This window comes from Suncus etruscus, chromosome 3, assembly GCF_024139225.1.
Source record: "Suncus etruscus isolate mSunEtr1 chromosome 3, mSunEtr1.pri.cur, whole genome shotgun sequence".
NCBI classification, from domain to species: Eukaryota; Metazoa; Chordata; class Mammalia; order Eulipotyphla; family Soricidae; genus Suncus; species Suncus etruscus.
The window spans coordinates 79,750,744-79,764,249 of NC_064850.1; the positions used below are offsets into that span (position 1 = coordinate 79,750,744).

The 13,506-nt window shown below is 35.6% G+C and overlaps 1 protein-coding gene across 1 annotated transcript in view; it reads left to right on the plus strand.

The window, feature by feature from the left end:
* Nucleotides 1-8,359, plus strand: part of TRPM6 (transient receptor potential cation channel subfamily M member 6) — a 136,922-nt gene extending 128,563 nt beyond the window's left edge. Inside the window, exons 37-38 of the mRNA XM_049769755.1 lie at nt 1,615-1,721; nt 8,199-8,359. Coding sequence (XP_049625712.1) covers nt 1,615-1,721; nt 8,199-8,332 — 241 coding nt within the window. The 3' untranslated portion in view covers nt 8,333-8,359. The remainder of the gene's footprint in view (nt 1-1,614; nt 1,722-8,198) is intronic.
* The last annotated feature ends 5,147 nt before the right edge of the window (nt 8,360-13,506 follow it).

Consider the following 13,506-nt stretch of genomic DNA (forward strand, 5'->3'; position numbering starts at 1 on the left):
GGAAGAATGGAATTGGCATTTATGGAGGCAAGGGATGTGTGATATATTTTTAACAGAGTCATGCTAGAGAGACTATCAGAGGAATTCTTAATTTCTGCCTTAATAATTTTTCTTTGTAGTGTGGTAGTGGTGGAATTTGGGGCTATATTTGAAGATGTTCAGGGCTTACTCCTGGCTCTGTGTTCAGGGAACAGACCTGACAATGGTTGGGAAATTACATGTTATATAATGGTCAACAACAAGCAAGGACAGTGTCTTAACCTCTTGTACTATTTATCCAGCAGTTCCCCAAAAAGAACTCTAGAACTAAATATCAAGTTAAAAATTTTTTTTTGCTACATTTAATTTCACCTTAATGAAGTGCTTTTTTTTTTTTTTACCAGAAGTAAACAATAAAGAGAGGAATAGTTAACAAGTGGCAATTTACGCAGCCAGTAAATACCACCAAGACTGTATTCTGTATTCTGTATTCTGTACGGGCGATTGAGTGACCAGGAAAGTTAATCCTGGGTGTCTGCTCACTTTGTCTTCCCAAGAGGTTTCCTCTACCTACTTGCCTAAGTGCAGAGAGGCAATCTGAGATCAAATTGACATCAGCTCTCATTCTGAGTCTGGCACTCTTCAGAGTCTATTGTTCTGCCAAAAGGAAGTGGAAATGGAGATAAATGTTTCAATACTCAAATGGAAAAAAGTCCATTTTTACACCACGTCCTTTTGGAGAAACCGCATTCCTTAGAAGTGAAGTTTATTGTTTCCTTTTGTGATCATTTACTTTTTTTCTTCGGACATGGTATTTAAGAGCAGTAATTGAGTTCAGCCTTTCAAATGTGCTGATTCTACTTTGCATGTCATTAAATACAAATATTATTTTTATAGTTTTCTATGGTAGTGTTTCTGGTGTGGTGTGTTCCATGATCTGAAGAGTAATGTCTTTGGGTGATTTGATAAAAGGATGTTGATCATAAATCAGTTAAAAGTCCATTATAATGGTCTTCTAACTGCATGTGGTGATTGACCAAATATTTCTACATATAGCATATGTGTAATTAACTTTCATTAAAGCATTGTCTAATGAGACTAGTCTTTTGACACAAATCTCCACCACTGTATTTTTCAGGGAATATGGGATATAGGGTTTTGTTGGGGATATGGGTTTGAGGACTTGATTCTATTTAGAAAAATATTTGAGTTTAAAACAATACATATGCATTTTTTTACAAGGTGTATTTTAATAGAAAATTAATTTTACTTTATCTTTTGGGGATTCTCATTGAACATTTGGTATTGAATGCCATCTCTCAACCCATATGCATTAAAAATGGTACCACTGTATTTTTTTTTTAATGTACTATATAGAAAATTCATTCTTCTATCAGATTTGTGTTGGACTGAGTTTCACAGTAGGTCATGGAGTTGGGTACAAATATTTAAGAGCATTTGAATTTTAAATTTGCAAACTTAACATTGTTACTTCTCCAAAGTGCTTCTTTGTTCTTTGTTGGCTCCTTAGAGTTTACTGGGTTACTATGGGATACTGTTTGGTATCTTTGAGAATCCTAGTTGAGCTCCTTTTCCTGAGCTGTGATCTAATTGATATTCTGATATTTCCTCTAGATCAAGAGGAATGGTGTTTGGACCAGCCAATTTAGGGGAAGATGCAATTAGAAACTTCATTACAAAGCATCGTTGCAACTCTTGCTGCCGGAAACTCAAACTCCCTGGTATGCCTTAAACAATTCTATTTTTCTCTAAGAAAATCTCTCATAGAACAACATACATTGTAGCCTAGGAAGGAGTAGGAAATCTTAACTGCATTTTTTATCTCCTTCACAGTCAAGGCCTGACTTTCTGACTGCAAATTTTTCAAGTCTCTAAAGAGATTAAAAGGACAAGCATTTACTTTGGGTTCTGCCAAACTGTGATTAAACAACATTCGGCCTGATACTTGTCACAGTCTCTCCAAGGGAAAATTTCCACCAAGTTAATTGGGGTAAAATTGGACTAAGGCAGGTCTCTGTCTAGTCTCTCTTTGGATTTTATGTGTGGCCTGCAGTATTTCTATTTTATTCTTACTCATTGGACACTTGGAAGGATGGAGTTTGGAGAGAAACAGCTGTCAATTAAAATAGTTCTTTTCACTACAGAAACCTCCCATTTTAAACATACTTTATACATATATACATATGTATATGTATATATACCCACATATACTTAAATCCAATTTAATAATTTGTCACAGTTTTCTAAACTAGTATAGTAACAACAATAGAAAATATTTCTAACAAGCAGCTCGAGGTCTGTGCCATTCAGGTTGGCAATTCCAGTTCCTTTAAATTCTCTTCTTTTGTTTCAGAAGAGATGCATTCTATTTTCTCATATTGTGATCTATTTTTGTAGATCATATCCAATGTCCTAATAATGAAGTTTCACATATTTTAAACTGAGTAGCCCTTCTTGATTTAGAGCAAACGTTTACAAGTGGAATAGTGAGTCAGCTGAAGATCAAACACCCTTATAAACTGGATGGAATCAGCTTAAATTTAAAACAAAGGCATTTTTGGGCGAAGGGGGGAAATGCTAATGGATTACTTCCGTCTATGTGCTTAGAAATCACTCCTGGCTTGTGGGACCATAATAGGACGCTGGGGGATCAAACTGTTTTCCGTCCTAGGTCAGCTGCATGCAAGGCAAATGCCCTACCACTGTGCCCCCACTCTGGCCCCTACAAGGACATTTTTTAGTCTTGTTGGAATTACAACAAGACTTACAGAGGAACTCTTGAAGACAGTGACTATTTTGGATACGTAGAAGGAAGGGACACTTGAGGTCTAATTCACATCTTCCATTACTGAGCAAGTAGCAGTTCTATATATTGTGGTGATGTTTTGTTTTCACTTGATTTTTAAACCTACTATAGTAGGTTTTGAGTCAGCATTTCAATAGTTACTCCATTTCTAAACCTAACTAATATTTCTTTTCAAAACTTCAGTTAACACATTTAAGTGAAAGTAAGAAGAAATATTATAATTTACATAGACATTTACTTATCTGAGTTAAAGTATGTTTAACTTGTAAAATGGTATTCATGTTTTTCTTTTACATTTGATTTTATTGTTTTGGTTAGGATAGTTAATAGGACCCAGAAGCAAATTTGTCCATTACTGATCTCAATTCTGCATTTTTTACTCCAGTTTTTTGAATTATATATGTGGCCATGGGCCCCAGTTTACTTATCTGCAAAAGGGATAAAGGTGCCAATCTCCTAAGGATGGTGTAAAAATTAAAAAGTATTTTATGAGGGGCCAGAGTTATTGTACAGTTGTAGGGCATTTGCCTTGCACATGACTGACCCAGGACAGACCTTGGTTCGATACCCTATATCTTATATGGTCCCCCAAGCCAGGAGTGATTTCTGTGTGTATAGCCAGGAGTAACCCCTGAGCATCACTGGGTGTGGCCCAAAACAACAACAACAACAAAGGGTAATTTTTGAATATATTTAATTTTGGTTAGTGTTAAAATGGACTATGTTTTAACTTATATCTAGATGATTTATAATTTACAAATAATATTGGGAACATATGTTGAAGGATAAAATATTTACTAATTAGGTTGCATACAGTACAGGTAATCAGATGACTGTTTAGTGTGCAGCTAACCCTGGTTTTTTCCCTGGCATCAAATATAGTCTCCCAAGAAGAATCAGGGACCATTCCTGAATATAGAAATAGAAGTAGCCTTGGTTATTGCTAGGTGTACTCCCTCATTTAATAGTAGAGTTCCAATCTCAGTTCAGTACAACAGAATTACACAGAGGCACAACATTTAAAGCTTATCCTTACTCATTATATCTATCTTTAAAAGTTGCCTCTATTTATGTTTTCTTTTATTTTTTTTAATTTAAACAACTTTATTACATACATGATTGTGTTTGGGTTTCAGTCATGTAAAGACCACCACTCATCACCAGCGCAACATTCCCATCACCAATTTTTCCAAATCTCCCTCCTCCCATCCAACCCTCGCCTGTACTCTAGAAAGGCTCTATATTTCCCTCGTACATTCTCATTATTAGGATAGTTCAAAACGTAGTTATTTCTCTAACAAAACTCATCCCTGTTTGTGGTGAGCTTCATGAGGTGAACTGTAACTTCCAGCTCTTTTCTCTTTTGTGTCTGAAAATTATTATTGCAAGAATGTCTTTCATTTTTCTTAAAACCCATAAATGAGTGAGACCGTTCTGCGTTTTTCTCTATCTCTCTCTGACTTCTTTCACTCAGCATAATAGATTCCGTGTACATCTATGTATAGGAAAATTTCATGACTTCATCTCTCCTGACAGCTGCATAATATTCCATTTTGTATATGTACCACAGTTTCTTTAGCCATTCATCTGTTGAAGGGTATCTTGGCTGTTTCCAGAGTCTTGCTATGGTAAATAGTGCTGCAATGAATATAGGTGTAAGGAAGGGATTTTTGTATTGTACTTTTGTGTTCCTAGGGTATATGCCTAGGAGTGGTATAGCTGGATCGTATGGGAGCTCGATTTCCAGTTTTTGGAGGAATCTCCATATTGCTTTCCATAAAGGTTGAACTAGACGGCATTCCCACCAGCAGTGGATAAGAGTTCCTTTCTCTCCACATCCCCGCCAACACTACCTGTTCTCATTCTTTGTGATGTGTGCCAATCTCTGGGGTGTGAGGTGGTACCTCATAGTTGTTTTGATTTGCATCTCCCTGATGACTAGTGATGTGGAGCATTTTTTCATGTCTCTTTTGGCCCTTTCTATTTCTTCTTTGTCAAAGTGTCTGTCCATTACTTCTCCCCATTTTTTGACGGGATTAGATGTTTTTTTTTTTTTCTTGTAAATTTCTGTCAGTGCCTTGTATATTTTGGAGATTATCCCCTTGTTTGATGGGTATTGGGTGAATAGTTTCTCTCACTCAGTGAGGGGCTCTTGTAATCTGGGCGCTATTTCTTTTGAGGTGCAGAAGCTTCTCAGTTTAATATATTCCCATCTGTTAATCTCTGCTTTCACTTGTTTGAAGAGTGCAGTTTCCTCTTTGAAGATGCCTTTAGTCTCAATGTTCTGGAGTGTTTTACCTATGTGTTGTTCTATATATCTTATGGTTTTGGGTCTGATATCGAGGTCTTTCATCCATTTGGATTAAACCTTCTTACATGTTAGCTGGGGGTCTAAGTTCAATTTTTTGCAAGTGGCTAGCCAGTTGTGCCAACACCACTTGTTGAAGAGGCTTTCTTTGTTCCATTTAGGATTTCTTGCTCCTTTATCAAAAATTAGGTGATTGTATGTCTGGGGAACATTCTCTGAATATTCAAGCCTATTCCACTGATCTGAGGGCCTGTCCTTATTCTAATACCATGCTGTTTTGATAACTATTGCTTTGTAGTACAGTTTAAAGTTTGGGAAAGTAATTCCTCCCATATTCTTTTCCCCAATGATTGCTTTGGATATTCTAGGGTGTTTATTGTTCCAAATGAATTTCAAAAGTGCCTGATTCACTTCTTTGAAGAATGTCATGGGTATCTTTAGAGGGATCACATTAAATCTGTACAATACTTTGGAGAGTATTTCCATTCTGATGATATTAATCCTGCCAATCCATGAGCAGGGTATGTGATTCCATTTCCGTGTTTTCTCTCTTATTTCTTGGAGCAGAGTTTTATAGTTTTCTTTGTATAGGGCCTTCACATTTTTAGTCAAGTTAATTCCAAGATATATGAGTTTGAGTAACACTATTGTGAATGGGGTTGTTTTCTTAATGTCCATTTCTTCCTTATTACTATTGGTGTATAGAAAGGCCATTGATTTTTGTGTGTTAATTTTGTAGCCTGCCACCTTGCTATATGAGTATATTGTTTCTAGAAGCTTTTTCGTAGAAACTTTAGGGTTTTCTAGGTAGAGTATCATGTCATCTGCAAACAGCGAGGGCTTGACTTCTTCCTTTCCTATCTGGATTCCCTTGATATATTTTTCTTGCCTAATCACTATAGCGAGTACTTCCAGTGCTATGTTGAATAGGAGTGATGAGAGAGGACAGCCTCGTCTTGTGCCAGAATTTAGAGGAAAGTCTTTCAGTTTTTCTCCATTGAAAACAATATTTGCCACTGGCTTGTTGTAGATGGCCTTAACTCTATTGAGAAAGGTTCCTTCCATTCCTATCTTGCTGAGAGTTTTGATCAAGAATGGGTGTTGGACCTTATCAAATGCTTTCTCTGCGTCTATTGATATGATCATGTGATTTTTATTTTTCTTGTTGTTAATGTGTATTATGTTGATAGATTTACAGATGTAAAACCATCCTTGCATTACTGGGATGAAACCTACTTGATCGTAGTGTATAATGTTCTTAATGAGGCACTGAATTTTATTTGCCAGGATTTTGTTGAGGATCTTTGCATCTGCATTCATCAGCAATATTGGTCTGTAATTTTCTTTTTTTGGTAGCATCTCTGTCTGGTTTAGGTATCAAGGTGATATTGGCTTCATAAAAGCTATTTGGAATTGTTTCCATTTGTTCAATTTTATGACAGAATCTTGCCAGGATTGGTAGTAGTTTTTCTTGGAAAGTTTGAAAGAATTCATTAGTGAATCCATCTGAGCCTGGGCTTTTGTTTTTGGGCAGACATTTGATTACCATTTTAATTTCATTAATAGTGATGGGGGTGTTTAGATATGCTACATTCTCTTCCTTCAGCCGTGGAAGATTATAAGAGTCCAAGAATTTATCCATTTCTTTTAGGTTCTCATTTTTAGTGGCATAGAGTTTCTCAAAGTAGTTTCTGATTACCCTTTGGATCTCTGCCATATCAGTAGTGATCTCTCCTTTTTCATTCTTAATACGAGTTATCAAGTTTCTCTCTCTCTTTCTTTGTTAGTTTTGCCAGTGGTCTATCAATCTTGTTTCTTTTTTTGAAGAACCATCTTCTGCATTCGTTGATCTTTCGGATTGTTTTTTGAGCTTTCACTTTGTTGATTTCTGCTCTCAACTTTGTTATTTCCTTCTGTCTCCCCATTTTTGGGTCCTTTTGTTGAGCACTTTCTAGTTCTATGAGTTGCGTTCTTAAGCTACTCAGGTAAGCCCATTCTTCCTTCCTGATGTGTTCTTGCAAAGCTATAAATTTTCCTCTCAGTACTGCTTTTGCTGTGTCCCATAAGTTCTGATAGTTTGTGTCTTTATTGTCATTTGATTCCAGGAATCTTTTGATTTCCTCATTGATTTCATCTCGGACCCACTGGTTATTGAGTATGAGGCTTTTTAACTTCCAGGTGTTAAAGTTGTGGTGGTATTCATTGGCTAAATAATTTATGCAGCCATACTCCTCTGGCTTCACCCTTTCTGGGTGGGTCAACTTGCTTCCAAGGGAGGGGAGTCCTCTGTGGATGAAGCCTCTCACAGGATCAAATCTTAGGGCTGAGCACGCAGCAAAGAAGACAGTCCAGAGAGAAATGCTGGGCTTCAGTGATCCAGCACAGTTTTAGTGTAATTTTCTTCTTGTTGCGATGGTGTTCTTTCTTTAGAAAGAGCGCACGGCCGCGTATGGAAGCAGAGCTAAGTGCTCTTTTGGAGCCTCTTTTTGGTCCACTCCCAAGAGTTTCATGTGACACAACAGGAGATAGACACACAGAGGCAGCACTCACAATTTTTCACATTCGGTCCCCACTGGTTAGGCATAGTTTCATAGATTTTCCCAGCCTGATGTCACAAGCAGGGGATGTTTTCTTTTATTAATCACCCTTACAAACCAAAGGAGACAGAGGATTCAGTAAATAGATGAGATTTTCATAGGCTGTATTAGAACTGAATGGAAAACTGACCATTAAAATCTCGAGTTCACTCCCCCTTTTTTTCTGAACTTTGTTCATCATTAAGCATTAAAAATGTGTTGTTTCTAGTTTGACTTCATTTATCTTGAGCCAGTTTGTGCTAATTGGACACCATGTATTGAATCAAGCAACTAAAACCTTCCTCCCTTGCCCCAGTGAACACAGCTTAAAAGAGCATGGACACTTAAGAATTAAAGCTATACTTTGAGGCTTTGAATTTTTCACATTAGTTTTTGAAGGAAGAGGAGACTACTCTGAGCATCTGGCAAATCCTAAATTCCCATCTATCTGTGTACACACTGTGTTCTATGTGATCTCCTATAACCTTCTTAATTGTTTTTTTTGCAGATTTAAAAAGAAATGACTATTCCCCTGGAAGAATCAGTTCTACCCAGGGACTTGAAATCAAAATAGAAAAAACTGAGGGGGCTCCAACAAGAGAAAATAACAGGAATTCTCTAGAAGAACTCACGAGATTGTGAAAAGGAGAAAGATAAGACCACAGGCAATCAGAGCCCTCTCTTCCATAAAATCTTTGATAAAGTCAGTTGAAGCACAGAACATTGATTAACATCAGAGCCCCTTCAGAATGGTCTTATTTGTGAGCCTTTGGCAACTCTGTGTGAACTTCATGGCTTCACCCCGTCTTAAGACCCCAATTGTAGAATGAAAGGTACTTTCTTTGTGTCTGTCATTCTCAAGTTGAACAGAAGACATTTGGTTAGGTCAGCTGGGACTCCTGCTCCTTTATACCTCATGCTTTTGCAATTGTCTTAAAATTATTGGAGCAAAATGCCAAGCACTAATGAAATGGAGATAAATTTAATTTATTTTCTCTCAATGTATGAAGACCAAGCCCCCCCCCCCATTTCAGCTGTATCACCTCTACTCCATTTTGTATGATGTATATATGTATATAAAAACATTCTTGACTTCTTTCTTCCTTTCCCACAGTATTAAATGTTGCATAGTAACAAAAAGGAAGATAATGGAACAAGGGTGAATTTGTACAAATTGTAGCACACTTCTATACAGTAAAAAGTTAGTGTCCTGGTGATTTAATTATAATACCTGGGTTTGAGGTCTTATAAGGGATTTGTTCTGGGCATTTTAGTCTTTTTCTGAAAGATAGAAAAAGAGGCATCTAGAATCTTACATCTCTTTAAAAATAGGAAAAGAAGGATATATAAAATGAAAAAATCATTATAAAATGCATCTTTTTCCCTTAATCTATGTTTTCAGATAGCTAACTAAACCAAACAAACAACTAAACAATACCCTTGTATAAAATATTATAGGCTAAATTAGTCTATGTCCAATTCTACAGGGAGAAAATAGTTTATTTTTAGTTTATTTTATTTATAGAAAATATGCTTCAAAAGTCTTTGACAACCTCTCATAGCTTAAAGAGTTCTCTATTTTAGTATGTATTTTGGCCTTAGAAATACATGTATACATGTATAAATGGCCAGAGAAATAATTATCCTTTTCAGATAACATTCCTTTGAACGTAGAGTCCTTGTATAGCATCGTTGGGGGATTGGACACATCTCTTTCATATTTATCCTGGTTACCCTACCTCAGAATAAGCAAGAGCTTTTCACAGGAGGAGATGGAGGCTGAGTATCTTCTCTCTTCTCCTTACAACTTTCACATTACTATAAAGTATTCTAGCACTTTCTACTAGCAACAAATGTCTTGGTTGGAAAATTTTCAGTTCATGTTTAAGCCTGTATTTACTGGTCTGCTTTTTAAGTCAACAAACACTACTGCAATTTTAGGTTTGTGAGATGGTTGTAGAAAGCTAAGAATTTATGTTCTGGGCTGAATCTTTGAAGTGTGAATTTCCCAATGGCAAGTTTATACCACTTTTACTTGTAGGTTGTGGTAGGTATTTGAGTATTTCTTAATTGGTAATAAGAAAATGTTAATGCTTTCCTCACCCCCATCAGATTCTTTTCACTATTTTACTATACTCTTCAAATCATTAAGAGATCTATTAATACTAATTTCAATGCTGTGATCAATTATGGGAAGAAACACTTTGTCCAAAAGCCAAACTAAATATTGATTGTTCATATTTGTACCTGGAATAGAATTTGAAAACAAATACATTCCAATTTCAAATGTCTGTGTCATTGTCTTCTTTTTTTCTTAAGAGAAATGATTGAACATGCAAAAAGATGAATTGCTTGGTTAGTCTGATAAATATTTCACAATAGGTTTGTTTACATAAAAAAACTGGTTTGACAGTCTTGACATTGGGTGACTTATGATCACGAAAGAATGGGGTATTATTTGGTCAAAGCTTTAACAGGTATTTAAATGCCCTCTCTGCATGAAGTGAGTGATAAGGAGACAGAAAACACAGCATGACTTCACTATCAAAAAACTTTTTATCATTTTCTAAATTCCAAATTTAGATTTCAGTTAAACATTTGACTTCTAGGCAAATATTAAATCCTAAAATAAGCTCTATTACTTCTGCCAGAGGGCAATAAATTTAGTCTGGGATTAGGGCAAATTATATGAAATAGTAGGTCTTTTTTATGAACAATTACAAAGAAAAAATTGAGTGTGTAATCCTTGAATAAACAAAAAGGCCAACTTCTATATGGGAAATGATTTTTTGGAACAAAGATGCTCCCAGGTCCCTCAGGATCTTTCCTTTAGCTATTTTATGAATAGATAACTATTTCCATTAGACGGTGTGTATTTCCTGAACCCCATGATAAGCGTAAGGTTGTTTTTGTTTGTTTGTTTGTTTGTTTTGCACAGACGTGCTTTATTTGCTCTTAGATGGGAGTCTGTGAGCATTGGCCACAGTGTTATCAGGGAGGACAAGGCTCCCACGGAGGAAGGATCTTCCAGCTGCATACTGTCCCATGATGTCGTGCTTATTGAGAGCTCTGGAAAATTAGATCAGTTAAGGCTTAGAGTGTTTCTCACTATGTGTCTTTTTCTGGCTTTTCAAAACCAAGACTTAGTTTTCCTTAAACAAATATTATTCAATGTCTAGGAGAGTTTTTACTTGGCAGTCATTGTTTGTTACTGCTTTAGATGAGAGGGACCTCTCAGCTTCTAGAAATCACACTGATGTCCCTTGTCTGGGGTTTGCTGTCATCCTCAATCAGTCCTCAGCTGCCTGCAAAGTTTGGCACTTTGTATGCTTTTAACATATTTATAAAAAAAAAATAAAATCTTCAAATGATAATGGATTTTACACACTAAGTAATAAATCAGATTTGCATTTTTAATCTAGAGGGAATGATTACCAATTCCTTAAGACTCAACATAATTCTTTTGATCTCTCTTTTAATTTTCAAGGAAATAGCTTTTAACAACTTACACCTTGTCTATTCAGTTCTCAACCAGTTCTTGCCCTATCATTGAGGTGATAATATGAGGCTACAGTCCTTCTTGCTGGTGACTATTGAAATGAGATGATAACTTCCCAGAAACTGCCTAGAAATAATCATCACTTTATTACCCTTTGAAAAGAAGATTGATAGAAAAGTCATTTGAAAGATGGTTCATTACCATGCCCTAGTGTGATTTCTTTACGCACATCTCTCCAAAGCATGAGAAAGGGAGGATTATTCTTTGAGGTCGGAATTTGAAGGCTGTGTGTTTGCCTCTTTGAAGTCTTGGTATTTAATTTTCTGTAGCCATTTCTTGGGCAATTTTCTAAGAAACTAGTTGAAGCTAATTTATCATAAGTTAAAGTCAAATGACAGAAAAGATTTTTACCCTTTAACAGCATTTTATTCTGCGGAGTTTAGCTTCTGAAGGAAATGAGACTCAAATAGCATTTGAAATCTCTAGCCATATAGGTGGGTACAAAAAAAAAAAAAAAAAGAAGGTTCTGGAAGTCATACTGACTTTTTTTTAAATTTAACACAATATTGTTTTCTGACTTTTTTTAGACAAGGATGTAGAGATAAGATATATTTTATGGGGACAAAATGCCCTCCTAGATATAGTTGTTTACTTTTCAAAGGAAGATTCTTAATTCTTAAGGGAGAATAAAAACTTGGTCTTTTTGTATAATTCATTTAACCTTTCTCTAACTCTGAAATGGAGATGAGATATTTTTTGAATCAAAGTGAACAATAAGAGAGCCCTTATGAAGTTCTTTGAGAATTTCATTTCAAGGACTTCTTGCAAGCATGAATCAATCAATATATAAAGGTTCAATAAATTATAAGGATTATTTATTTTTGATATTATATGATCATTATTTAATGTTTACAGAGGATACTCAGTGGACCTTTTTCAGTATAAATACAGATGTGGTTTCTGATAGTCCTATTTTCCAGAGGGAAAAGCTCATTGCTCCTTTATTTTGAAACTTAAATAGAAAATCAAAAAGCTTACTATTTCAGTATCTCCTATTTATTTTTGATAGATGTAGGCTTTGTTAGTGAATTTATTTTTAATCTGATAAAATAAATCCTTCCCCAAAAAGGCAAAGATGAAAGCTGGTGTTATCATTGGCGATATTCATAGAAAAATAGCACATTTAGAATTTCAATGATTTTTGTTTTTGCTAGGGCCACATGTGGTGGCACTCAGGGGTTACTCTTGGCTCTACACTCAGTAATTACTCTTGGCAATCTCTAGGGATGATATGGGATGCCAGGGATTGAACTCAGATTGGCTGTGTGCAAGGAAAATGCTCTACTACTGTGCTTTCACTCTGGCCCATAATTTCATTGTTTTATAAAGCATAATGTTTTATAAAAATTTAAATGAATAGTGATTATGTCATTGTTGGGCTGTTTAGAAATATAACCTTTAGGTTGGTCTATAGTATACTAATGTTTTCATTTTAGCTATTAACTTCCTTAAAAATCATTCTTTTTTGTTTTTTGGTTTTTTGAATCATATCCAGTGACATTCAAGGGTTACTCCTGGCTATGCACTCAGAAATCACTCCTGGCTTGGGGGACTATATGGGATGCCAGGGAATCAAAGCACAGTCTGTCCTAGGCTAGTGTCAGCAAGGCAGATGCCTTATCGCTTCATGCCACCACTCTGGCCCCAAATTCTTAACTTTTCTTAGTAATTCTTTTTCATTGTAAACCCTTAGAAATTCCGTATGCTAAATTAGTCAAATAGTATTATATGCAATATATAATATATCATGTTATATAATATGCAATATTATTCTAATGAAATACCTTTTAGCCAGTGTTCAAATGTAGCTCCAACAATGACCTTTCAATAGAGGATTTTGTTGGCATTAGGATTGGTGTTATGGTGGCACTTTGGTTTCTAACAGAACTTTTTTCTTAATATTTTATTGGTCTCTAATTAAGGTTACAGAGCCTCAGGATAATGCTCTGTAACTAAAAGACATCTGTAGTGTTCATTATGGGCTGAAACTCAAATACCCAGTACTTTAAAATATAACAGTACTTGGGGATTAGGTCTTTGAAGAGGTAATTAAGGTTAAATGAGGTCATTAACATAGGCCCTGTTTTAATATGATTATTGTTCATTTAAGAAGAGGAGGTCAAGAGGCAATTACATTGAAGAGTATGCCTTCACTCATAAAGTAGAGAAAAGGTACATTGTGCACTGAGGGGAGAGGATCTCAGAAAAAGCCAGGTCTTAATTCTGAACACTGTCTTTCACAACCTTGAAGAAATAA